At 41.4% G+C, this 25,655-nt stretch overlaps 3 protein-coding genes across 5 annotated transcripts; 2 read left to right on the top strand and 1 right to left on the bottom strand.

The window, feature by feature from the left end:
• Positions 1–6: 6 nt before the first annotated feature.
• LOC124304942 (uncharacterized) lies at positions 7–5,599 on the bottom strand. 2 transcript variants are annotated; one of them, XM_046763751.1, is made up of 2 exons: positions 5,044–5,599; positions 7–3,625 (listed from the first exon to the last, which is right to left on the bottom strand). In XM_046763751.1, exons 1-2 carry the CDS (start codon positions 5,459–5,461, stop codon positions 2,130–2,132), a joined length of 1,914 nt encoding a protein of 637 aa, XP_046619707.1. In that variant the 5' UTR covers positions 5,462–5,599; the 3' UTR covers positions 7–2,129. The 2 variants fall into 2 exon arrangements, with proteins under 2 accessions (XP_046619707.1, XP_046619708.1); XM_046763752.1 differs by lacking the exon at positions 5,044–5,599 and adding an exon at positions 4,245–4,480.
• A 512-nt stretch (positions 5,600–6,111) lies between these two features.
• Positions 6,112–11,837, top strand: LOC124304578 (plasminogen activator inhibitor 1 RNA-binding protein-like). Of its 2 annotated transcripts, XM_046762980.1 has the most exons (7): positions 6,112–6,504; positions 7,871–8,024; positions 8,121–8,321; positions 8,884–8,895; positions 9,318–9,389; positions 9,501–10,131; positions 10,292–11,837. In XM_046762980.1, the coding sequence occupies exons 1-7, from the start codon at positions 6,243–6,245 to the stop codon at positions 10,376–10,378; spliced, it is 1,419 nt and encodes a 472-aa protein (XP_046618936.1). In that variant the 5' UTR covers positions 6,112–6,242; the 3' UTR covers positions 10,379–11,837. The 2 variants fall into 2 exon arrangements, with proteins under 2 accessions (XP_046618936.1, XP_046618937.1); XM_046762981.1 differs by lacking the exon at positions 8,884–8,895 and having other exon boundaries at positions 6,113–6,504.
• A 1,283-nt stretch (positions 11,838–13,120) lies between these two features.
• LOC124306504 (plexin-B) lies at positions 13,121–25,545 on the top strand. The gene is made up of 7 exons (XM_046767323.1): positions 13,121–13,422; positions 14,743–15,309; positions 15,624–16,549; positions 16,632–17,035; positions 17,142–17,640; positions 18,025–21,717; positions 21,817–25,545. The coding sequence occupies exons 2-7, from the start codon at positions 14,913–14,915 to the stop codon at positions 21,922–21,924; spliced, it is 6,027 nt and encodes a 2,008-aa protein (XP_046623279.1). The 5' UTR covers positions 13,121–13,422; positions 14,743–14,912; the 3' UTR covers positions 21,925–25,545.
• The last annotated feature ends 110 nt before the right edge of the window (positions 25,546–25,655 follow it).

The following is a 25,655-nucleotide window of genomic DNA, read 5'->3' as shown; positions in this document are numbered from 1 at the left end:
ATGGAATTTGTGTGAAAATATTTATTAAAATATAAGATATATGTACATCTGGTGGTAAATTGGGAGCTGGGTAAAATGAGCGTATAAGCTCCTCTGAGTTTGCGACTCTCTTCGTGAGTTACAAGTTACGCATTCTTATAATATAATAATAATAATTTCAGATAAATAGTAACTAATTTTGTTCCAATTAAATACTTAATAAACTCGAGTCATAACATTGTTATCATAATAGCTGTAAATTTACTTTAGCATTCCTGAACATTTTTTTTTCTCTCTGTTACAACTAAATATCACACAAAATTTTATCGCCTTGTAGAACAAAGCAATACATCGTAATAGTTCATACAATAGTAATAAATAATTCGTTTTTTCACACTGTCTACTGAGAAGTAAATTGGTCCTTGCTTCTTTTAGACTAGTATCTACGTTATTTGAGATGAGATGTGTGATCAAACAAGTAACTTGTTGAATAACTTTAGTTTGGATAAACAAAAAAAAAAAAAAGAAGGAAATCTAAATGTATTAATCAACATTTGAATAGAAATTACGTATCGGACCCTTCATAGTTAGTTTCAAAATCGATATGCCAAAAAGCTGCAACACTTTTGGGTAAAAAGAAACAGACTGAACAATATTTAAATATACAATGATACGGCTCATCATTTTGACCTTACATACTCGACAATTTTCACTGACTTAAAGCATATTCTATCACCGAAGGCATCACGTATATAATTACTTTTGAACTTGATCGAGAACATTACACATTACTCCTATAAATGAAAAATTAACAACATAACGATCCATAGGAATTTTCAACAAAATCCCACTGCAGCTTTTTTACTTTATTATAGTAATCGATCCTTTCGTGATCTCATAAGTTTGAGGCAAGATATTAGTAACAACTGCATGTTACTTGATTAATAAAATCATCTCTACAGGCCTTTAGACAGGGTTTCACTGTCAAGACTTCCACTGTGTACATACAACTTAGCTCGTTTGTAGAGTAGCAACAGGTACATACAAGTCGTCATACTTTCATTGTACAAATTCATGTTAGATTATATTAAAATTAAACGTTAATCATACATTTTTTACTGAAGTCGTTAATTTTTTCCATTAACTTTCTATTACCAAAGATATCAATTCTCGCAATATTTAATACAAAAAATAATAGTGGATAAGAAGCAACTGAGCTACCTGATAGATAAATGTCAAATGGTTTATTCTTTTATACCATTTGTAAATAATTTCCTCTTTGGGAAATGATCGTCGCGTTATTTGATCAGTTTTATTTTTGGTCCATTGAATATTTAAAACACAGCATGCATACTCAGCTATTCATAAAGTAATTTAACTTTCATCACACGTAATGTTTCCACATTCCAACGGTTTGTTTCTTAGTTTTATTTAACCAGAGATGGTAACTTTTGAGCACACTTCAGATCTAACCGCTATCAACAATGAACACGAGATCTTACGAAATATGAAACACAAATCAGGAATGTGTGGCTAAGGTTGGATTGGGAAAGTTTAGCTCACAAATTCAAAAACACATTAACGAGGCTGAAGTTAGCAGCCAGCATTAGCAGCCAATGTTCTAATGTTCATTTGAATAAGGTAGTCAAGTCCGGAAATCAAAATTTTGTGAAATACCTCGAACCCCCAATACTGTAGTGCATTTTTCTATTTCTATAAAGTTTAACATCATTGGCTGCTAACTTTGCCTGCTAGCTTCAGCTTCATCAAATTCAATAACACATTATCGATCTTTGCAAAGATATTAACAATCTGGAAGCGCTCCTGAACCATACGGTGGAAAACGATTCCTCAACAAATGTAGCCAATTAATGCTGTGTGGAAATGGAAAAATATAAATTTTTTCAAATTAACCTTGTAGCGTCTTTCGGAGCAACATCTTATACCTGGAATAAGTGATTGATCAATCATTGACTATCTTTGAATATAATGAGGTTTCAGTCGGGTTTTGGGATGTAACATTTTACCTTGAAGACATTATTGCCCAAAACCAATGTATAATTTGTTAGAAGAAGTTATAATAGCGGAGACATAAACTCGTTTGCAGATTTAAAGAATATGAAAGGGGCTTCCAAATTGGCAATCACAGTCTAAAGATGCGTGTACTGTTTGTTGGCAGGTAATACAAGGGTTCTCGTTTCATTGTTCAGCTCCAAAACTCTGGCAGCTTCTTGTTGGGTTTTGGCAAGTTCCATGAGTGCAAGTGCACCAAGCCACTTCTGGTTATCTTCAGGTATCAGATTGTCCTGCTGATGCATCTCCTGCTTAACCACTACAACTTTTGCACCTGTTCTTTCATTGACATTGTCCTGATTCAATGCAGTCTTGTTGTTTGGGGCAGCTTCCTTGACACCAGGGTTGGCGCAGCTTCTAGCCAGCATCAGGACCGTAGGTCTCCTCTCGTTTTCCCTGGTCCAGGACAGCGCAGACGCAGCAGAGCGTTGATTAGGATTATTCTTGACTGGCGAAGGAAATTTCGACTGAGGAAGTTGCTCCTCGAATAATGAGTTTGTCAAGGCCCAGTGCGAACTCGCAGCTATCGGAGAGATATTAAATGCTTTGGTATTGTTGTTGGGCAGAATCTCGCGCGCCAGTGAATCCCAGCAGTGCTGATTGACGGAGGTAGAATTGTCACCGAAGCCGATCTCGGCCGAGCAATTTTCCACAGTAACTTCGTTGTCAATGGGAGGCACTTTGATGGATAAATCCCAGGATATATCTGAGTTAGGATTAGACCCCAGAGATACAGAGTCCAATATCTCCGTCTCAGACTTGTAGCACGTGTCGTTGAATGTGCTCAGACTTGAATCTGAAGTCTGCTCTGTGATGCAAGAACCTTCGTTCCATGAGGTGCCGAACTGGCCCTGGGCAATCTCAATATCCAGTTGAGCAGAGTCAGAGTTTTGCTGACCATTTGATGGCGGATCCCATCTTAGCGGCTTTGCGAGCTGTTGTTCAAGGCAGGCTTCTCTTAGCCAGCGTTTCTTTGGCTGGAGTCTGTCCAGTGATCTGCGAACCGGAGTTATGGGGAGTTTGCTCGTCTGAGTCGATTCTTCGTCTTCGGATATCTGAAGCATGGCACAGGCTTCCACCGGATCCTCATCCTGGCTTTCCTCTTGGCTGTCTTGGCTTTCCCCACAGTAGAGCCTTTGACTGGACTGAATTTTTCGCTCCACATTTTCTTGTTCACCAGTAGCGTCCATCATCAGGCCTTTTCTGGATTTTGTCCTCTTATGATTGTCCATACTGCACTTCCACGCCTTTTTCTTACGCTCACTCTTTCCAGTTGGCGTTCTATCCTCCCTTTCCCTTGACATTTTGTATCGCTCTAACCATCGTGTGACGTCGTGAGGCAGATCTGTATTTCCGGTTACCGGCTTGAGCACAAAGTCATCGGATCTCGTCAACGTCGCATAGGGATGATCCGGACAATGCCGATTCGCATGAGTAAACCTCATTTCGCATCCAGATTCTGTACACAGAAATGGTTTCTCTCCTGTGTGAAGACGCTGGTGTGTTTTCAACTGCCCGGATTGCGTGAAGGCTTTTGTGCAACCCGGATAATCACAAGGATAAGGTCGTTCTCCTTAAACATATTAAAAGGAAACAAATAAAATATTTGCTATTTTTAGTTGACTCTGGATATATAGTCAGCTACGCTACATCTATTTGAAATTTTGATGTTAGAGAAGATAATCTAGTATGAGAAATTGATCTTCACTATTTTCACTTGTTTGTGTGTTGAAGGCATACGAAACAGAATTGTCAAAGGACTTTAATCTCAATTCTCTGAATTTTTCAAGGAATGTATTAGGCAACTTTTATCATCCCATGTGAAAACCTCTGCTGACAAAAGTTACATGATAGAATCCCAGGCTTTCTCTGTCAATGATACCAATTTTCCATATTATTCGATAAATACTAATATATTCATTGTAATGTTTCAATATTATTAAACTTGATATCATGAGTATCGAGATGTGAGTTGAGAATCGGTCAAATTTGGTATCAAATTATTTTTCGAAACTCTATACACACTCAGTCTACACCCATCTTGGCGACGTTTATATCAATTTCCCTATATTTGTCCGTATGCTAACAATTTATGGCCGTATTGACAACAGGTGGTGAAGCAAAGGTGACCTACAATCACTTGAAAATAGTGATAGAGATGAAATCTCTCTTTCCCGTTTAAATTTCGAAACCTGTTGTTTTTTCCATTCTAACCGCCTTGTTTCCACCTGTTAATAGACACAGTTGACAACGGTCAGTCATTACTGAACGACAGATTTCCGGTGCAAAACGTGACTTAACAGTTGCTCCCTAAACATTTTTCTACGACTTTCATCTCTCTCCATCCACCTTTGTTCTGTAAATGCATATGTCTTTGCTACATTGTATCAGGACCAAGAAGTAGAAGAAAAAAGGACGGACATCTTGAGAGCGTTCGATCTTTCAAGCTCTGTGAAGGAGGAGCCAGAAAGTGAGAGTATATCACACCAAGAGAGAGAAAGAGAAAGGATGAGGGGGAGGGCGAGAGGGTGCGAGAAAAAATACGAATGGCCGAGCGCTAAAGGGCAAGGGGATAAAGATAAATCAAAGAGAGAAAGAAGGAGAAACAAAACGCAATTGCGACTTAAGAAAAGTCTGAATCATGTACTTCGGCAAGTGGCGAAAAGCGGGAGGGAAAGAAGGAAGGTTCGTTGCGCTGAGCCAGCTCCTTCGCATGTTACGTTTACGTTACGCGTACGGCGGTAGGATTTAATTCGTTTCGGTGTACGCGTGACGCCAACGGCAAACCGAACGACGGTTGGTCCGCAGGGAGAAGGGAAGGCAGGCAGGCAACCACGGTCACCCCCCTCCCAAAGCGTCCCTGACCGATCCACTCGCCATGCACACGTGAAGTCCGACGAGGGGACGCGTATACGTGAAGTTAGGTATAGTATATTTAAGCACACAGCGTACTCTGCCGGTGGCGTCTCTCCGCCCGGTGTATTATTATACCTGTGTGAGTGCGCAGGTGCGCCTGGAGACTCTTCTCCCTCGGGAAGACCCTGTTGCAGAAGGTGCACTTGATGCTGCTCGGTGACGTGCTGCCTTGCATCATCAGGTTCGTTAGGGCATCGGCTCTCGGCCGCCCTCGGCGATGACTCTCCGATGATGAGGAACGTGTACCGGCGACTGCACTGTCGGCGTTCCCGTTCTCGTTTACGCCGGTTCCGGCGCTGCCTCGCACGGCTGCGACGCCGCGATCCCGGTATTCCGGGGACGAGCACGAGCTTCCGGGGCTGAGGTTCACGTTCCTCGCCTCCTCGCCCCAGTTCCAGGGGTAGAGCATCGTGTCGCACATCGGCGGGCTGCAAGGAAGCCCGTCCTGAAGGCCCAGGGCCCGCGACTCTCGCTTTGGCGTATGCAATTCCATCGGGGCCCGCTGTTCGCGACACCCCACAAGCTTCAATTTACACTCAACACAGTCCTCAGTACCCCAAATACCGGTCTTTTAATTCAGCATTAACTAACGGCAACGATGCCACACGCGCTCACAACGTCCGCACCGTCTCGTCTACCGCGTGCAACTGATGTTAACCGCCAAAAATATTTATAAATTTTCGCGCGCGCCACCCAGCGACGATCCCATTGGACGAGGGTGGTTGTGGGCGGGGTCTAGCGTCGCCGACTCTAACAGAGACCGTCGTATTATTTTACATTTAACGATATTTAAACAAAACCTTGCCACGAGTTATCGTTTATTCGGTTTATCAGAAATTGGGGAGTGAGAGCGGTACCTTTTACGGTTAGAAAATTGAAATTTGATAGAGTTATTTTCAGTTTCATCGCCTGACGGAGAACCGCTTATGGAAATCATGCCGGCTGGTGGCGCCGCGTCCGTTCCGAAATAACTCAATTTATTATACAAACCATGAATTATTTATAAAAATAAAATATTGGTAAATTAATTTTGTTATTTTTCCCATCCCTTGGGATGAAGAAAAATTTTACTTTGCCAAGTTCTCGAATCGGTGGTGGGAGAAGGACGCGCTGGGGCCGAGACTCGGCCGCGGTTCCTGCCCGAGCACAAACCTCGTGGTGATCTGCCTTCGACTCGGCCATATTGGAATATTGGATGTCTCCGTTACACAAGGGCTCAAAAGTAGCCGTGAAATTTTCGCATAATCCTCGACGAAGAGAGGATAATAGACGCCATGGAGAACACGTACAGTATAGCTGTTGCTAATAAGTTCCTTCTCGCACTGGACGAGGACGAGGACCCTCTGGAGGTACTGAAAGCCAAGGAGCAGGAAAAAGAGGCAAAGAGGAAGGAAAAACTCTCCGAAAAGGAGAACAAGACCAAGCAGCCAGACCAGCTTCCGAAACCTGCGGCCAACAAGCCACCGAAAACCCGTGTAATTAAAGACGCCCAGCAGCAGCCGCCCTCGAAAAACCAGGAGCCGAAAAAGGATCAAGGTTAGTTTTATACGCAACGCTCCGCGCCTCGTGGCGCCTCGTACATGCCGCGATGATCCATTACATCTATCCGCCTAGCCACGTGTAATTATCCCACTCTCTGTGTCCGAAAATTTATGAAAAATTAGGAAAACTGTGTTTCCCTCCTTCGCAGATGCATTCTTACTTATTCCGCATTTTGTCAAGCTCCCTTTACTTCTCGCGCCTCGTGTCACGTCCATCTTATTTTCGTGTCCTCGCTTTTATACATACCTATCGTCACCGTAAAGCGCTGCGCTTTCCGCATACACGATAAACGTATGTAATACACATCGTTACTCGTCGCTACCCGAGAGCCAGTTACCCTCGCCTTTATTTCGCCTGTAACCAATCATTCTTTTCTTACAGTACTTATTTAGTTCTATTGTATCTGTTAAGTTGGGTTCTCTCACGGTAAGCTACACACATACAACCCCCCGCCCCTCTTCCTCCATCCCTTTCCGTTTCTATTTCACTGGCTAAGAATGCATTTGGTTCTGCTGTGTCGCAATTTACCTCGTGGACTTCACTACCTTATAAGACATCCGATGTACACCATTTCAGATTCGCTCAATATTACTCAATAGATATAAATTTGTTCTCGTTTCCAGCTATTTTGCTGCGACACAATTTTTTTCTCGTAACACAAGTTCGATTTGTTCACAAAAGTGGTTCTGAACGCTGATATTCTTCTACAGTAAAATGCACAAATGAGTTAACCTTCTGGCTAACTTGTTTTTGGTTTGAAACAAAATGCGAGTTCGATTTTATATGAAATATATCGCAATGACTGGCGATGCAGCAGACATGAGAAAATGGGATGCATTGTCGCATAATTCGTATAGAATCGAACTCGCATTTTGATTCGGTTCAAAAACAATTTAGCCGAAAGGTAAAGGCATTTATGCATTTTACTGTACATATATCAATTGCATAGTCCAGATAGCGCAATGATTTGTAACTACTACGTTTCACCCAACTTGGACAATCGAGAGCAATCCTTTATCCTAATATATTGAGAACGTGTAATATGTTCAATGAAATTAATGGTATTTGTACTTTAGCCATATAAATATTTTTTATATGAAAAGTTTTCTTCAAAATAGAATTGTTCCAATTCCAAAGTAACATTCAGAAATCCAGAAGCAATTTCAATTAAGACACCCAATCATTAAAATGAACCATCCAGCAATCTTCAGTAAATAAAATTAGCAGACGCAGTCTCATTTGGTATGAAAGATTTTTTTGCACTTAAGCTTAAGAATTTTTCTATGATTAACTTTTTATGTTAATTATAATCATTTTTTTTTTTATTCTAAAGAATATCTGGCTCATTCTTTGTAAACAGTGGAAAAAAAACCTGCGGTAAGACCAAGCGGTGGCGATCGTAACGTGAAATTTTCCGGCGAGTCTAGAGAAGAGCGCAACAACAGGCGCAACCGAGAGGATGGCGACCAACGTACTCCTCGTGGCCAAGGAGAACCAAGACGAGGACCTTCCGGGTGCGTGAATCCATCAATATGATATTCTGATACTGGACGTCAAATTATTTTTCTCAAGTAGGACACAGAGATGTAATTTCAAATTCTCTATTTTAGAGAGGGTCGTGATAATCGTGAGTTCCGTAGTTCAGTTGGTGATAATCAGCGTGGTGAGTTTACTGAGCGCAGAGAACGTGGAGGTGGAACTCGAGGAGTAGGTGGCCGTGGACGTGGCGGTACTCGGGGAGGTCGGGGAGGTTTCGAAAACCGTCCAAAACGCGAACGCGATCAGGACCGTCAGTCACGGTCAGAGAAGACGTAAGTTGTGTATTTCAGATGACCGCTATTATGCCTGTGTGCTAAGTCTTAATGCGATTCATTTAAAAACGGGATATTGCGCTCGAAAATCGAGTTTGTCTTAAAATCGATTTATATTAAATAGCATTTTGGTATTTTTTTCTGGCAATACTTTCAAGATCTTGAAATTATTAAATTATTAATTACCGTTGTGTAATCTATTTCCTCTATTTTTTTTTTTTTTTTTTGTATTTGTTGGATACTCGTTTTACAATAAGAATTTGTGTGTCGAATATTGACTTTTTATAACAGTAGTATAAGTCGTTTGGATAACTTGTAAAATTGACAATGTAAATATGCCAACGGTGAAAAAATTAAGGCAAAGGTTGTATACACGCACACGAACTTTGAGGCCTCTATCGCAGATCCCGTTTTTAAACAGATGTAAGCTTACCAATTGAACATGGTAAAAACACGTTTCCGTTATTAAAATACAATCTGCACTAGAGCCAACTTTTAGAGTCCAAGTCTCTTCCACTTTTTAAACGATAATCTGTTGTGTTCTCTTGTGTATGTCTGCAAGCGGGCAGCCGAGGTAAGGATTTTTACCATGTATATCTTTGCATGCGAATGACGCACTTGTTCTAATACCCCTTTGTTAGGAATGTGCAAAATCTCACATCTTTCTCATCGTATCTGTAGCAATGGAATTATGTCGCTGCTTTTCGTAAATATACTACAATGAAATGAACACAGATTCCTAGATAAACTAAACCTCGTCAAATATAAGCAGAAGAGTTCTGAAATATGAAAAAAGGCTGTTTAACTACATTCTCAAGATTTTTTCGATTATCGTAGTGGTAAACACATGAGGCTGCCGGAATTGCTGTTATATCAGAGATAATGTCAGCTATCTAACCTTTACATTAACCAGAAGCTCAACTTCACTGTTTCAACGTTTGTTTATGTTTTTCACTGGCTCACAGCAATTATTCACCTGAAAAAAAATGTTTACAGCGGAGTGAAACCTGTTGACAAGAGAGAGGGTGGTGGGAGCCACAATTGGGGAACTCATCGCGATGAAATTGAGTAAGTTATAACGACCTACTCAATTTTATCTGCACTTTATGTGTCTCAATACAGCTCGTATTTTCTTGTTTCACAATTAAATGAATGAAATCGATTTTCGTTTTTGTGCAGAGAGCAGATGATCCAAGAAACCCAAGACTGGAATGCTGTCGAAAAATCGGATGCAGATGTATCCCCGGTTGTCGCCGAGCCTAAGGAAGGGGACGCTCCAGCTGCAGCAGACTCTTCGGCGGAAGAGAAGCCGCCGGCTGAGGAGGAATCGCGCGAATTGACTCTTGACGAGTGGAAAGCACTTCAGAGTAACCGTGCAAAGCCCCAATATAATCTGCGCAAAGCAGGCGAGGGCGAGGATCTTACTCGTTGGAAGAAGATGTACGCTCTTGAGAAAAAGAAGGAAGGAGTCGAGGAAGAAGAAGACGAAGAGGAAGAATACGACGCTGCTGCTGAGTATCCGCAGCGTGTGGGCAGGCAGAAGCATGTCCTTGACATCGAGTTTCACTTTAGTGACGCTCGTCGCGGCACCGGAGGACGTGGAGGTCGCGGAGGTCGTGGCACACGTGGTGAACGCGCGAACGGCGGTCGTGGATTTGGAAGTCGTGGTGGCGCTCCGAGGGATGGAGGCGATCGTGGTGACCGCGGAGACCGTGGAGATCGCGGAGATCGTGGAGATCGCGGAGACCGCGGAGATCGCGGAGATCGCGAACCACGTGATCGTGAGCGCGAGCCGCGCCCTGTAGCTGCTGTAAGTGTTGAATTTCATATTGATAAACGGAGAGTACATTTTCAAAGATGTCACTAGTCTTATTGAGATACGCGTGATCTGAAATTTGCAGGAAAATTTCGTGTCATGTCCATGACGATTTGAGTAGATGGTGTGAAAATTTGGGATTTTTGTGTTCCAGCCTCAGCAGCCAGAACAAAGATCGCCGCGTGGGCGTCAAAATGCACCCAAGGTAGATGATGAACACGACTTTCCCTCCTTGGGGTAAGAGCTGTAGCTCTGAAATCATGCAGCCCCAATATCGCCACAATCAGTCCCGCATAAGTTCGCTCCACACTTGCTATTTTGCATAATACACATTATATTGTGAATAACGGTCAGAAATAGTAATTAACGGAAAAAAGTAACATTTCATATACACACAAACACACATGCTGCGATTCACCCACTCTTATACACACATATGAAATACAGAAAAAGTCAAAAATAGAAAGAAAAGAAAAAATGCGGGTGATTATGGAAAAAGAAAAATCCCTTATATTTGTGAAAAGCTGTGTACGGCTGTATGTAGTTTGTAAGAGGCACTAGTCCGAATGGAGAGTGAGGGAGTGAAATGAATGTTGAACGCCTTGGTCTCTTTACACACACGGAAAATAAAAGAAAAGAAAACAATAGTAATTAGATTGACAGTAATTGGTAATCGAATGGCAGTTTATTGGCTATGAGGTTGTGGCCGAAAAGAAATGAACTATAAATTTGTACGAACAAGTACTGGTTACTTGAGTAATTTGACAGACAACGGTATATTTCAGCTTGGCATAACGTGGTTTCCTTTTTTTATTTTTACCACGAAGATGTCACATAATCCTGGGTGTTACAAACTACTTTTTTTTTGTTCCTTCATCTACGTAGCATATCTCGTTTTAACGTTACACCGATGGACTAAACTAAAATTGATGGAATCAGAAGCCATCGAAAACACGAAGTAGCGATACGTAACGACACGCGTATAGTAATAGGGATAATAATAATAGTAATAATAATAATAATACTGATAATGTTAATGATTCTTTGTGGAAACTTTTAACATGTTATACCTACCTTCTCTTTATTTTATAATTTTGATACAATATTCGAGAGGGAGGGAAGGAGGGAAGACGGGAATGACGCCTTTCTCTGTGTACATACTTGGTCGTTGCGCGCTGAGTAGCACCGGCGAGGCTTTTTTTTCGTATGCGAAATATGTCTTTCATTGCGCGCGAAATATTTGACAAATTTATATATTTGAAGGTAGAAAAGAGATTGAAACCAAAATTTCCTTTTTTCTCCAACACTTTAGTATATTCGTAACGGATATATGTATTACGAAGAAAACTGTCAAAAAAAACGATCGATTCTACATTCATCCCAGACTTTAGACTCAACTTTACATTTGTATGACAGACCCCCAGGAGAACGGTGAAAAAGATAGGAGTAAGAAAAACAAAATAAAATAATCCACACAGCATATTGATATGTTATACTTTTTACGCATCATTCGTCATACTTTCGATTCTATGAATTCTGCTATATCTATTAATTATTTACTATGTTTGTTATATATTGAAATAAACCAGATAAAAATTCACAACCTCTTCATAATGGAATGATGTTACAATATTTGAGACTTAGGGTATATGTGTAAATAATATAACATTTACAAATAAATTGTGACAAGACTAGCGAAATCTAAACGCATTCATTTATATCGCTATCCATCTAGTTACGCTCGGAATTCGACTTTAGCTCCCTTCACAGACATATTCAACATTATAAAACTGCATGCTATTCACAGGGTGGCTACAGACCGGAAAAACCGGTATTAGACGGGGAATTTCGATGGTCCACATGGTATAACTTACTTTTTTCAAAATATTCTTCAAACTTCAACCATGCTTCGTAAATTTAGATAAGCTCACTTTTGAAAATCGTATTGTGTAATTTATACCCTCTCCCTTCTCATTCAATTTCTAGACCTTTTGGGTGTAAAAGTCACTCAATACCACCTAAATTTCGTTGCAAAAGGTCAGGAAATTTTGAATTTTTATGACTGGAAGAGTCAGGGAATTTCATTTAAGTAAAATGGTCGCCACCCGGCATTTACGGTTTTATGGAACTTGTTGCGCCTCGGCACTTTGGATTGTGTTCCGTTCGGTTATTGACCGCCAGTATTTTCGGCAGTTTGTCTCGCTCACGTTGCCGGATAGTCCGTAAGCTGACGATCAGTCATTCGATTGGGATTTTAGAGCTTCCGTACTGGCTGCCGATAACTAAAAAAAACAACCTCTGTCGAACTTGGTCTATCGAACCTGGTGATTGTGAGCGGAGACACCAGACATAGATTACAATAGTAACTTCTCAATTTAATCCTAAAAATAAGTATACATTCGACGTTGTAGGCTGTACTGCCATTCTGTCATTCAGTATTTTTCATAAGAACACGACCACGGTTCAATCAAATGAGCTGTGCGTTTAGTAGACCTAAAATTCGTGGATTACCTCGACGGCGTTCTATGCGCGAGTTACTGCGACTGTGCTGTGTTTACGATCCTCGGCGTCGGTGACTACCACGTGACTACGCTCCGGCCAACAGTAACGCTCGTTGGGAGAACCAATGCTGGGCAATTGGTCGAAACCGAGATATCGATAATCGCCTCGAGTCCGGGAGTGGGGGTAGCGACAAGCGCTGGCAGCGCACGTTGCGCTGTAGCCTAGCGAGTAGCGCCTAGCGGTCAGCCACGGCCTCCGCCAGTAGTCGAACATTAATGGCGGTCGTGCCTAACTCCCAGATTAGTATTATCGCGAGTGAACTGACAGTGCGAGCATCTCGTAGTTTGCGGTAGGCGGTCCGACACTGGTTAACGAAGTGCCGATCGCCGCTGTTTCCTGTTATCTCACAAGTGCCAGTGGCGGATGGTTTGTTGTGCGTGCCGTCGAACGAACGTAGGATCAGTAATACGTGCGAGGGAGAAGAGGAGTGTGATAGAGAAAGACAGAGAGAGAGTGAGCGAGCGAGTGCGAGCGAGCGTTCGCGAGAGGAGCGGAGGAGAGAGGCAGAAAAAAATATAAGAAATTCTATACATCAGAGGAATGTTTTGCGGCGGTAGCGGCGATGACGACGATCTAACGGACGGTGAGGTATAGGAGCCCAGCTATGTACCCTAGCTATTATGCCGCTATAAAACTAAACAATAAATCGGGCACCGTCATTGTGACTTCACGACGGATCGCGACGACGGCGACGGCGACGATCGGGATTCATCGGCGATCAAGGTATGCGTCTAGCGATTAGGTACATACACACCATTTTCAAAGACCTACTCCGATCGGCTCTCCTCTCTTCACATGCAGCGGGTATCAATTATATCCACACAACGACGCTGGGATTGCGGTGGTTGTGCGTGCGACACAACGCTGCCGCGAGAGATGCGTTTTGATTAATGTGAATGAGAGGAGAGGGTGAGAGCTCCTTGGATTATACCCTTCCTTCTTCGTTTTTTCTTCGCAATTAGCGGGACTTCGAAATCGTTTTTTAATTCCGCCTATTATCCTCCCGCGAGGCAGCAGGTTAAACTGAATCGTTTCTCGCACCTGTTCCGTACTTCAGTTCACTCCTCTTATCATCACTCACACCTCTGGTACTCTCGTGTGTGCGTACAAAGAGATACCCGCGAGGATACAAAACCATACGTTTTATTTCAGATTACGTTTGGGTGAGTGTGTTTGTTTGCTGCGTTACTCCTCCCCCGCCCCCCTTTCTCACCATTTACATTTAATTTCTATTTTACGACTTAATTTTTTCTCTACATACCAAAGTACTATCTCCTTTTTGTCGATAACTGAAAAAGGAATTGAAATATAACAGCGACTTCCATCTCTGCTCGTATTCTGTTTTGAATAAAACGAACATGTTACACGTTGAGTTATTGGAACAATGGCAACACTACCATAGCTTTTTGAACAGCAGGATCTGAACTCCTCTTCCCCCCATGCTCAATTCATATCCGTCCACTTTGCCTCACAGTCTTTTATGACTAGCTGCAAAACTCCCCTTGCCAACTCGTTAGACAATGCAGCAAGAGTTCTTAAATACTGCTATAGCTGCTGGCAATTGTTTCTGATATCTCAAAATAGATTCAATCACTACACGTATATAAAGTGGGGTTCTAGAAATGAATCTGCAAGAACTGAAAGTATGTGGAATTGTCACAGATAGGGTTTAATAATAGCTCATCCCGAGCAATCTTATTTTAGTTTGATTCTGGAATTTTACCGACACTGAAATCTAATTAATGAAAATATGGATCGATGTTGACAAATATCATTGAAAGTTAGTCTTTCTCGTAAAAATTATGATCCTAATACTGAGATTAATTTCAAATACAAAGTATGAATGACTACTTCCTTTGGACGGCTACTCAAACTTGGGAGAACATTCAAATTGTAGTATAGACAGTGGTTTGTTTCTTTTCAAATAATTCGAACGATATTGGTTAAGACCTAGAAGTGTTGAATCAATCGTGGAAATTTAATTGTAATTATGTTGGACCTACTCCAAGATTAATTAGTTTCTTTTGTCTTACACTTTTTCAGGGACATGAAGCATTAAGCGTCATGTTGGCGTCTGGATGCTGGCGTAGTTGGTAGTGCCATTCTGCCACTGGTTAACTACCAGCCGGGCACATACTCCAATCACATTTCCTAAATCACTTTGTACCCCAGTTCACTGTGTCGCGACACAGTGCCTGTTATCCCTGTGCACCATGAGGCTCCCCAGGTCACGACCACCTTTTCCTGTTTCACCCCCAGTACCTCCTCCTCCACGGTTGTCGCTGTTTTCCAAATGCCTCGGGTCCGTATCATCGCTGCCAATTGCTGCGTGGCTTTTAGTCACTATAGCGGCTGCTGCTATGGACGCACCGGCCAGTCCTGTCCCCCTTTCACCAGAAAAAACCTCCTCCCACATCGTTGCTCAGTTTCCTTCTCTGGGCAACTTGAGATCCAATTTCTCTCCCTTAGTTCTTAACACCACTAGAGAAGGTGCCCTTAAGTTTAACCACCTTACCACTGATCCCATCACCAACAGGCTATACGCTGGTGCTGTTAACAGACTCATGCAGTTAGACTCGGATCTACAATTAGAGGCGATTGTTTCAACTGGTAAATATTTACACCATTGTAATGCTTATTCGATTTTAATTTTCATTCTTCAGCGTTTCATCATGGTTTCTACTGGACTTGATTTAGGAATAAATTCTGAGACGACTCATCTTTTGAATTGTGATATGTTGCAGCAATTTTTTATACTTTGTTTTTATGACTGAAACCACTGCTGCATTGTACTGCTTGAAAAGATTGTTGAGTCTTTTTGAAGAAGAATCGAATTCTGAGCAAGATTATTTGTACAGCAAATGTTTGTATAGGCGATGATTGTATTGGAAGAGTTGTATGCAAACAAGTTTAAATTATTTCAGGTCCAAGGATGGACAATCCGCAGTGTCATGCCAGTGGTTGTACATCAAAGGAGATAACTACTTCTTTGATGGATAATGTGAACAAGGTGTTAGTAGCTGACCTTGATTCTCGTACCCTCATCGTCTGTGGTTCCCTGCTTCAGGGAGCTTGCGAAAAGTACAAAATGAGCAACATATCCCTGAAACCAGAATTCATTCTGACCAGCGTGGCTGCAAACGATGACAATTCATCAACGTACGCCTTTGTTGGCCCTGAGAAATACAACCCCTGGGGTAGAACAAACATTTTATACGTCGGCACGACATTCACAAACAACGGAGACTACCGGCATGACGTTCCTGCCATTTCAAGTAGAAAACTATTCACCCTGGAGTTTGCTGAGTATACTTTCAACAAGCAGTCTATTTTACACATCGACGTGAAATATCGTGATCATTTCTTAGTCAAATACGTTTACGGCTTTAATGCCAGCGATTACGCGTACTTTGTACTTGTTCAAAAGCAGTCGCATCTACCGGAGCAAGAGGAACTTGGCTATGTTTCTCGACTCGCCCGCAGCTGCATTAGCGATCCAAATTACGATAGCTATACGGAAGTCACCCTTCAGTGTACCGTTGACACTGGTGACGGAAGACAACACATTTACAATTTAGTACAAGATGCCAAGGTTGCTCCAGCTGGTAGCGATCTGGCAATGCAGCTTGGGATTTCTATTGGAGATCCGGTCTTTGTGTCGGTATTTTCCCCAAGCAAAGGCATTACCAGCGAACCTCTACCTCGATCCGCTGTATGCGTTTACAGTTTGCAAGACATAGAAATGAAGTTCAATGAGAATATACACATGTGTTTCAATGGGAGCATCAAGTACAGGAACATGGGATATGTCAGTGGTCCTATCCAAGATGGAAAGTGTCCAACGGCAGGAGTAAGTAAACGTGTATAAAAGTTTTGATTTGATGTCGACAATCTAGTACTGTAATTAACGATGATGAAATTTGCTTTTACAGACAACGGGGAATATTTTAAATTTTTGTGAAGTTGGACTCAAGATTTCTGGTGTCTCTCCAATAGTTGCTCAGGCCGTGCTACACTTTTATAACACATCTGTGTCTGCTGTTACTATAGCAAACACAGAAAGTCACACGGTCGCGTTTTTAGGAACAACTGACGGAGTTTTGAAAAAGGTTTTGCTATCAGGAGCCGAGGCAGCTGTTTACGAAAGCATTGTTGTTGATAAGGGACAAAAACTACTGCCTGATACTACAATCTCATCTAATGGAAAATATCTTTACGTACTATCCACCTCGAAGATCATCAAAGTCAAAGTAGAGCATTGTAGCAGCTACACCAACTGCAGTAGCTGTCTGGATGCCAAAGATCCATATTGCGGTTGGTGTTCGTTGGAAAAAAAGTGAGTAATTAATCTAGACTCATTATTTAGTATTCAATATTTTGCTTTGATTTTCATAATCTTTTATTTCTGTACTTGTCAACGAATTGTCGATGATGTGATTCAGGTGTACGGTAAGAGGTGATTGCCAGAAAGCTAGCCACAGCAGTCCTCGATGGTTGTCATTGGGTACAGGACAGCAGTGCATAGATTTCGAGCAAGTGCTGCCAGACAGAATACCCATAAATCAGATAACAACTGTGAGGTTGACGATCAGAACCTTGCCAGAGCTTCCGACAGGTGCTAAGTACAAATGCGTCTTTGGAAATGCTGAGCCGATCGATGCTCAGATGACTCGTTTTGGATTGTCCTGTCCAACTCCGCCTGTGTTAGGCAGACCTAGCATCGCCGAAGATACTGATCATGTATTGGTACCCCTGTCTGTCCGTTCAAGCGAAATTAACAAGGATTTTGTATCACGCAATTTTGCCTACTACGACTGCTCCAGGCACACCATGTGCTCGGAATGCGTCAGAGCTCAGTGGGCTTGCAGCTGGTGTGTGTATGAGAACAAATGCACTCACAACACCACGTGCTGCCAAGGCAATGTCATCTCGGGAGAAAATGTGAGTATTTACATATATATTGACACGAGATTAATCTTTATAGAGTAGAGAGCCGGAATTTTTCCCTTGAAATTTGATATTTTCAAAGGTATGATTTATGTATATAAATAGGGGTTTCCGAGTTACCTACTGGCTCTAAAAGAAGCCAGGCCAGCCCGCTAAAGGTTAATGTAAAAACTTATTGAGCTGGAGATAGTAAATTTTTGTGCTTGTGATTGATGGTTTTATATGTATAAAACAGGATAGATATGCGTGGTGTTACTTTAATGATCATTGTTTCCTCTTGTTTTATTAGTCACGTTGTTACGTACTAGATATGCAAATCTATCCATAACTTCCTCTATGTTATTAGACATTGTGCTGATGGTAAACTTGATTTCACAGAACCCATCGCATCTAGCGACGCACGGAGTTCAATATTGTCCACGATTTGCAAGGAGGGATGAACCATTGATGCTTCCAAACAATGTGCCGAAGGAAATAGTTCTTGAGGTTGAAAACCTACCACATCCGCAAGTCGGGCATACAGGCTTCCAGTGTATCGTTACAATCGAAGGTGCAAATCTCAGGGTTCAAGCGCGCGTCGACAGCAACCGCTTTATCGTATGCGACAAAACTGTTTATTCCTACGAGGCAATATCGGGCAAATATGAAGCTGCAGTTACTGTTGTCTGGAACACGAACCATCACGTCGATCAGACCACAGTGGTTCTTTACAAGTGCGAAGTCCTTGGTTCCCACAGAGAGCACGCGGATTGTTCCCTCTGCGTTACCAGAGACCCACAATACGAGTGCACCTGGTGTGAAAACAGCTGCGTCTACAGACACTCTTGCCTCTATTCACCCTTCTTGGAGTGTCCTAAGCCAAGAATCGACATGATAAAGCCTCTCAGTGGTCCGATCGAAGGCGGTACATTGGTCACTATAGAAGGAAGCAACTTGGGACTCAAGGAAAGCGACGTGGAGGGAAAAATACATATTGGCGATACACCCTGCGCTCTAGAGGACTATGAGGTTTCTGTAAAAATAGTTTGCCGTACTGGTCCTAGTCCTCATGAGGCTACGGCCTCAGTCGTCGTCGGTAACGATGCCGGGTACACGGAGAGTGCTGTACTTTTTAATTACAAAGACATCCAGTTGACCGGTGTGTATCCCTCGATTGGACCGCAGAGCGGAGGGACGCAGTTGGCTATTTCTGGGATGTATCTCAATATTGGGAGTACGATTTCGGCATTTTTGGACGAACTCCCGTGTCAGGTGAATGCCACTCAAGCTAGTAGTACTCGGCTTACTTGTGTGACTAGCAAGTCTGGACGGGTGCGGCGAATAAGACGGCTCACGTTGAGCATTGACGGCGCGAATCGTACTCTGGACAGTAATCCGTACAACTATACGCACGATCCTACGATAATGGAGATAAAACCACTGAGAAGCTTTGCTTCGGGTGGGAGAATGATCACCGTACACGGCACTAATCTGGATACAATACAAAAACCGGAGATGGAGGTTTATCTTGAGAACGATCCAGTGCCGATTAACAAAACTATTTGCACGGTGTTGAATCCTACCCAAATGGAATGCCCAAGTCCCTGCATAGCTGAGAAGTTCAAAGTGAAACAGCGCGTCAAACGATCTCTCCATAAACATGGATCTCAAGTTCTAAAGGAATCTCAATTAGCTTTAAGAATAGGTTTTGTTATGGACAACGTCGAAACCGTAAGAGACCTGGAAAAGCACTTTCAAAGCTTGAGGAATCAGCTGCTATATGTTGAGGATCCAAAGTTCTTCCCATTTCCAAATAGCGTGAAACTCTACAAAGGAGATACACTCGTCATAGAAGGTGAAAACTTGAATCACGCAAGCGACGAGTCTGACGTTAATGTTACCGTTGGTACCATGCCATGCAACGTGACATCCCTGGCTTTAACGCAGCTCGTTTGCACTCCGCCTGATCAGCAGCCAACTGACACTGACGAGCTTGGAATCAAAATGGAAGATGGTCTGCCTTTGGTCGTCGTTCGTGTCGGGCAAAGTTTGAGGTTTCCCATTGGATACCTCCGGTATGACGTTATCAAATCGTACCCATTTCCACCGGAAGCTATCGCAGGAATTGCAGCTGGTACTTTTGGACTGGTTTTTCTCTTCGTTGTAGTTCTCGTTTTGTACAGAAGAAAAAGCACGCAGGCTGAGCGAGAATACAAACGGATTCAGATACAGATGGATACTTTGGAAAGCAACGTTCGCATGGAATGCAAGCAGGCTTTTGCAGAGCTTCAAACGGACATGACCGATCTTACTGCGGACCTTGAATCGTCAGGCATACCAACCTTGGACCACAAAAATTACATCATGAAGGTCTTTTTTCCTGGCGTTATCGATCATCCCATACTGAACGATCCAAGACCACGGAACAACATACCGAGAACAAATTATGATGCTGCTATGCTGCAGTTTGAGCAGCTGATAAACAACAAGTGTTTTATACTAACATTTATCGATACTCTGGAAGCACAGAAGTCCTTCAACATCAGGGACAAGGTAAATGTTGCCTCGCTTCTGATGGTCGTTCTTATGGGGAAAATGGAGTATGCAACTGACATCTTGATGAATCTCTTGCTTCGTCTAATTGATAAATCTGTCGGTACAAAGTACCCTCAGCTGATGTTGAGAAGAACGGAATCTGTTGTTGAGAAGATGCTCACCAACTGGATGGCGCTTTGCATGTATAACTACCTCAAAGATTACGCCGGTTCGTCGCTTTTCCTACTCTTCAAGGCAATAAAACATCAGATCGAGAAAGGACCAGTCGATGTTATAACTCACGATGCAAGGTATTCTCTGTCCGAGGAAAGACTGTTGCGTGAACAGATAGAACATGGCGTTGTTACATTGCACGTAGTTCAGGATGACCTTGATGAGAAAATACAGTGCAAAGTGCTTGACTGCGATACGATAAACCAAGTGAAATCAAAGATATTAGACGCCTTGTATAAAAACACACCATTTTCAGCACGACCGTCCATTCATGAGGTTGATCTTGAGTGGCGACACGGCCGTGGAGGACATCTCACTTTGCAGGATGAAGATCTGACAACTAAGTGTAACGAGGAATGGAAGAAAATAAACACGCTGGCTCACTACGGGGTGAAAGAGTCGGCGGTGATGTCGTTGATACCCAGACAAAACGACGGCTTTTCTGTGAGCTGTAAACCACCGTGTCATAACTGCAAGCCATCGCATCATCACAGCAATCATTGCTCGTCGGGTCATCTCTCTTCCACTCCCAACCATGCCATGCTCAGTCCTATATCCTACTCTCATTCTCCGGGGGGGATTTATTTCAATTCTCAACACTCTCCTCCCGTTATAACAGCCAACGGAGACATCGAAAGTGGTCACGGGGGCAACCAGAGACTGTATCATCTTGTCAGACCGGTAGAGGAAGGGCATTATCCTCCAGGAATGGGAACTACAGGGGGCAAACATCACCCTCCTGAAAGGACCCACAAAGCTATCCCAGAGATATTTCTCACCAGATTGCTCTCGACCAAGGGAACAGTGCAAAAGTTTGTCGACGATTTTTTGAACACTATTTTAACTGCCAACGAAGCATTGCCCAGTGCCGTCAAGTGGCTCTTTGACCTGTTGGACGAGGCGGCAAAGAGACACGGACTGACTGACCCCGAAGTGCCTCATGCCTGGAAATCGAACAGCCTGCCGCTGAGGTTCTGGGTGAATTTCATCAAGAATCCTGATTTCATGTTTGACATAAACAAAACAACCACCGTCGACTCGAGTCTTTCTGTAATCGCGCAGACGTTCATGGATTCGTGCTCAACCACCGAGCACAGGCTGGGAAAAGACTCACCGTCCAATAAACTTCTCTTTGCCAAGGATATACCGCACTATAGGGAAAAAGTCGGAAGGTTTTACAGTGACGTGCAAAGACTGCCACTGATTACCGATCAGGAGATGTCCAGTGCTATGCAACAGCTCAGCGCCGCTCATGCCAATGAGTTTGATGTTATCGCCGCACTCAAAGAGCTCTATATTTATGTCAGCAAATATTACGAACAAGTGAGAACGAATTGTCTGATTTATCCAAATTAGTATTATGATTATGCCTCGGCAAGTTGTCACGAATTTTACATGATTTTGTTTCACTTACTCTTACAGATCCTAGAGGCCTTGGAAACCGATGCGGGCTGTCGCAAGCTGCATCTTGCGCACAGGTTGGAGAACGTGGCATGTACGCTTGAAGGAGAAGAAACTAGCGCCTGCTGACACAACCTGGCTCTTTCTGCTCTAGGACCCGACGACCTCCTCATGAATACTGACTAGTGCCTCGACTAAATCAGCTTCAGAGATGCCATAAATTGCGTGGAAACGTTAATGCTATGGTACAGAGACTGTAGACTATCAATAAGTCAACGAAAGCCATAATATGCAGTGTTGGAAATGTGGGAAAAGATACGAGAGAAATGAAAGAAAAAAAAACTAGGAATAAGTTGAGGAAGAAGAATAATTTGAATATGCGCAACTTCGCATCTAATGTATCTCCGCATTTCTCATATATACATATAAGTATACTACACGCCGCTGCAGAACCAGTGAGATTTTAGTGGATCGTTTTTTATTTTCGATATTCCCGGTGATGATATTGATGATTAAAATGGTGATGTGACAAAGTCGTTGAGATTGGAACGCCAAGAAGTATTAGAAAAGACTAAATAATGTCGGTTAAAAATTTCTCTAAGGTGTAGGGACAACTTACTTAATCTTTAAGGTAAAAACGGCAAGTTGGGCAAGAATTCGTAGATCAAGTCCAATCAAGGATTAGCAACTGTTCTAAATGATGATGGACTGTTGTTATTAATTTGGACGATGGTGTGCGAGGAGTCATTTGTGGTTTAAATACTGACTGAAGACCTGATGATCCAAGAACATTGAATTCTCAAAAATTCATGACATACCTTCTCGGATAGTAGCAAGCTAGCCAGAGGGATTTTAGGAACTATACGTACCTACTACATGTACCTTCACATGTTGATACAGCATTTACGGAAAGTGATACTCTCATGCTCTTCTACTTAAAATAAATAAATTATAAAAAATACAAAGATAAAACCACAATAATGGAAGCTAATGGAAGCACATACTAAAATAATTTCTTTTCTGTGCTACCTTCGTCAACAACTCTACTACTTTGTAGTTTTTGACGAGAGGTAGTACAGAAAATACGATTTGTGGGATGCGCGCATATGTGAGTTTCGCACTCTTCATGAAATCCAAATCTTATGCACACTTGTCACGAAAATAATGATTACGACTTAAGAAGCTTAAGTGGTTAAGCTGCGTGGTTCTATTCCAATGAATCTCTTAAATAAAAATAAAAAAATGTAGCTAAGCCCGCTGTGAATTCATGTGAAACGGTCGTGCGTAGGTATATACGACCCGTTTAATAAGGTGAAGAAACCTGGCGAGAAACAGATCTGAAAAAAAAAATTATTATATTGCGAATTAAGGATATTGACATAGGATTAATGAATAAGCGTTATTAAGAGCAGCTCAGTCTACTCTAGGCCTAGCTACGTACATGGATTACGTAATTTTTTTTATCATTTACTTCGTTACTTTTTTTTTTATATATATTGTTTTCTTTAATTATTATTATTTAGTTTATACTCTATACAGTAATAATGATGATGATGATGATGATGATATTGAAGAAGGATAAAAAGAGTAACAGCCAAGGTTGTTATGAAATAATACTGTAATAACGGACTTGTGAAATATCTATTATCAATTATTATGATTATTATCGGGAATTATTATTAATCTTCTATATAAATAATTATTGATATTATTAATTATTAGTGATTATTGATGATCGTTAAGAACAATATTATATATATTGGTATATATATATGTATATCGCGATCTAAAGTACGTTTTATACAATTGTGTCAGGCTGAGGTGCCTGAATAGGTTCTGATCGAATTGAAATTTTATACACGGTGATACACATGGCCATCCAAACCGAGGCGCACGTCTTTAATACTGCGAAATTATTCGAAATATTGGCGCATTGAAGACACGTGTCGTTAGTAGTGATAATATGTTATACCTTACTGCAATATTTCTTTAATACATTTGCGGATTTTTTTTTTTTTCTTTTCATCTTTTACAATTGTTTTTTTTTTTTTCTACATATATTTTTATGAGACTGGCGAATCGTTTTTATATTTCGCAAATTTTTGACTGGAAATCGCGTCTTGGCAAGAGTTAACTCAGCGCGCACTGCCATGGCTCTCTATGCGCTTCTATAAACTATCGAATTGATCTAATTAGTATTGATTAGGTCCGTTATGTCTGTTTGATCTATAAGTATGAATTATTAACTAATGTGGTCCGGGAAGGCAGGGAGTTTGGGACCTTGCTCAGCCCTGTACTTAAGTAATACACAAATCTCTCTATCTTATCCTTTCTTTCTATTTTGCGCCTTTTTTTGTCTCCAGGCTCTCGCCCCCCCCCCCCCCCCCCCCTCCGGCCACAAACATATGTATCTCTCTCTCTCTCTATGTATTGTATTTATTTATACCTATGAATGAGCTAGTACTTTAAGAACGTACGTCGTTAATAGTGCAGCTACATTTGACATTATGTCATTAAGTTTATTATAATTGTGACGATTGCAAACATTGTCATGCTTGGAGTTTCGTCTTATGTGTATATTTTTATTTTTATTTTTTACTTTTCTACATGTTATCTACACCGGCTCACGCTATCGTTATTCAAAGGAATCGGTTGAATTGCATTATTGGACAGTGATATTTTGCAGCAGCATGTGCGAGCAACGTACGTGTTTACTCGAAAAGTGAAAAATAAAACACGTTACGCGCACACATAATAATCGGCTACGTAGTGGGTGGATCACAGATACGAACGGACGACAGACTCACCGAAGACAATTACTTTAGTGCGCGAATGCGTGCAAATAACCACAAGGAATTAAAATTTTTTGAAAGTACCCCAAGAGCATATTCCGGCTTCAATATATCCAATGTGATCACTTTGAAACTTTCATGTTAGTCCATCATCTCCGTTACAGTGTACTTTTTCAGCTTGTGTTATACGAGAAGAAACTAAAAAACAGACTAACAACATTTGTGTACGAAATGATGATTTTAACTTATTTATGATTGTAGCTGTTTAGATGAAAGAAAGGAAAAGATGAAACGATTCAGAAAACAATAACGCCAATTACAGCTTTGTTCATATTGATATAATATAAAGTAAAATTAAAAATTAAAATAAAAAGGTATATAGATACATTAATATAGACATTCTGAAGTCGCGTACGTACATTTTTTATACAAATGTGCCAATTGTTTCTGTTATAATTTTCATATAAGTTGTGCACAACAAACGCGAACATAGGTTTTACAGCTGATATATACATACAATATACATATATCTCAAATATTTATAAATTTTGTACAGATGGTAACGAAAATTAAAACTTTTCACCAATCAATATTCACTTATTGCTGCGCGCTTGAAATCACTTAAGTCACCATATTGGATTAGCATTAAATAGGAACATACTCTGTACGGGTACTTGGAAATACTTTAGGTATTGTTGGGTAATATGAGTAGGCACACCACTTTGATATAGGAAGCGAACATATTTTATTATTAGATTACGAAATATGTATATATGTGTGTGCATGCTAATATATCCCCATGACACCCCTGTACATAATAACCAAAAATCCCGCACCTACTAGGTTCTAAGTGACGCTCGGAAAAAAAATGAGATAAAAAAAAACAAATTATGAACAAACAAACGAAAACGACTCTTGCCAAATTTTCAATGGGACGTAGGGACAAACATTTGAGAAATCGCAAAATATATTGGTATTATAAACTAAACGTTCTTATTATGTCTTCCCATTATTCATTTCATACCATATTATACCTGTGTAAAAAAAAGGGGCAAGGGATAAAAGTTT

This window comes from Neodiprion virginianus, chromosome 5, assembly GCF_021901495.1.
Source record: "Neodiprion virginianus isolate iyNeoVirg1 chromosome 5, iyNeoVirg1.1, whole genome shotgun sequence".
NCBI lineage: Eukaryota > Metazoa > Arthropoda > Insecta > Hymenoptera > Diprionidae > Neodiprion > Neodiprion virginianus.
This window is presented reverse-complemented; position numbering and strand designations above follow the sequence as displayed.

Coding starts and splice junctions, on each gene's coding strand:
- LOC124304942 (XM_046763751.1), bottom strand. CDS start 5,461: ATGGAATTGCATACGCCAAAGCGAGAGTCGCGGGCCCTGGGCCTTCAG. Junction 3,626..5,043: donor GCACCTGCGCACTCACACAG/GTATAATAATAC, acceptor AATATGTTTAAG/GAGAACGACCTTATCCTTGT.
- LOC124304578 (XM_046762980.1), top strand. CDS start 6,243: ATGGAGAACACGTACAGTATAGCTGTTGCTAATAAGTTCCTTCTCGCA. Junction 8,025..8,120: donor CCAAGACGAGGACCTTCCGG/GTGCGTGAATCC, acceptor TCTCTATTTTAG/AGAGGGTCGTGATAATCGTG. Junction 10,132..10,291: donor AGCCGCGCCCTGTAGCTGCT/GTAAGTGTTGAA, acceptor TTTGTGTTCCAG/CCTCAGCAGCCAGAACAAAG.
- LOC124306504 (XM_046767323.1), top strand. CDS start 14,913: ATGAGGCTCCCCAGGTCACGACCACCTTTTCCTGTTTCACCCCCAGTA. Junction 15,310..15,623: donor AGAGGCGATTGTTTCAACTG/GTAAATATTTAC, acceptor AAATTATTTCAG/GTCCAAGGATGGACAATCCG. Junction 16,550..16,631: donor GAAAGTGTCCAACGGCAGGA/GTAAGTAAACGT, acceptor TTGCTTTTACAG/ACAACGGGGAATATTTTAAA.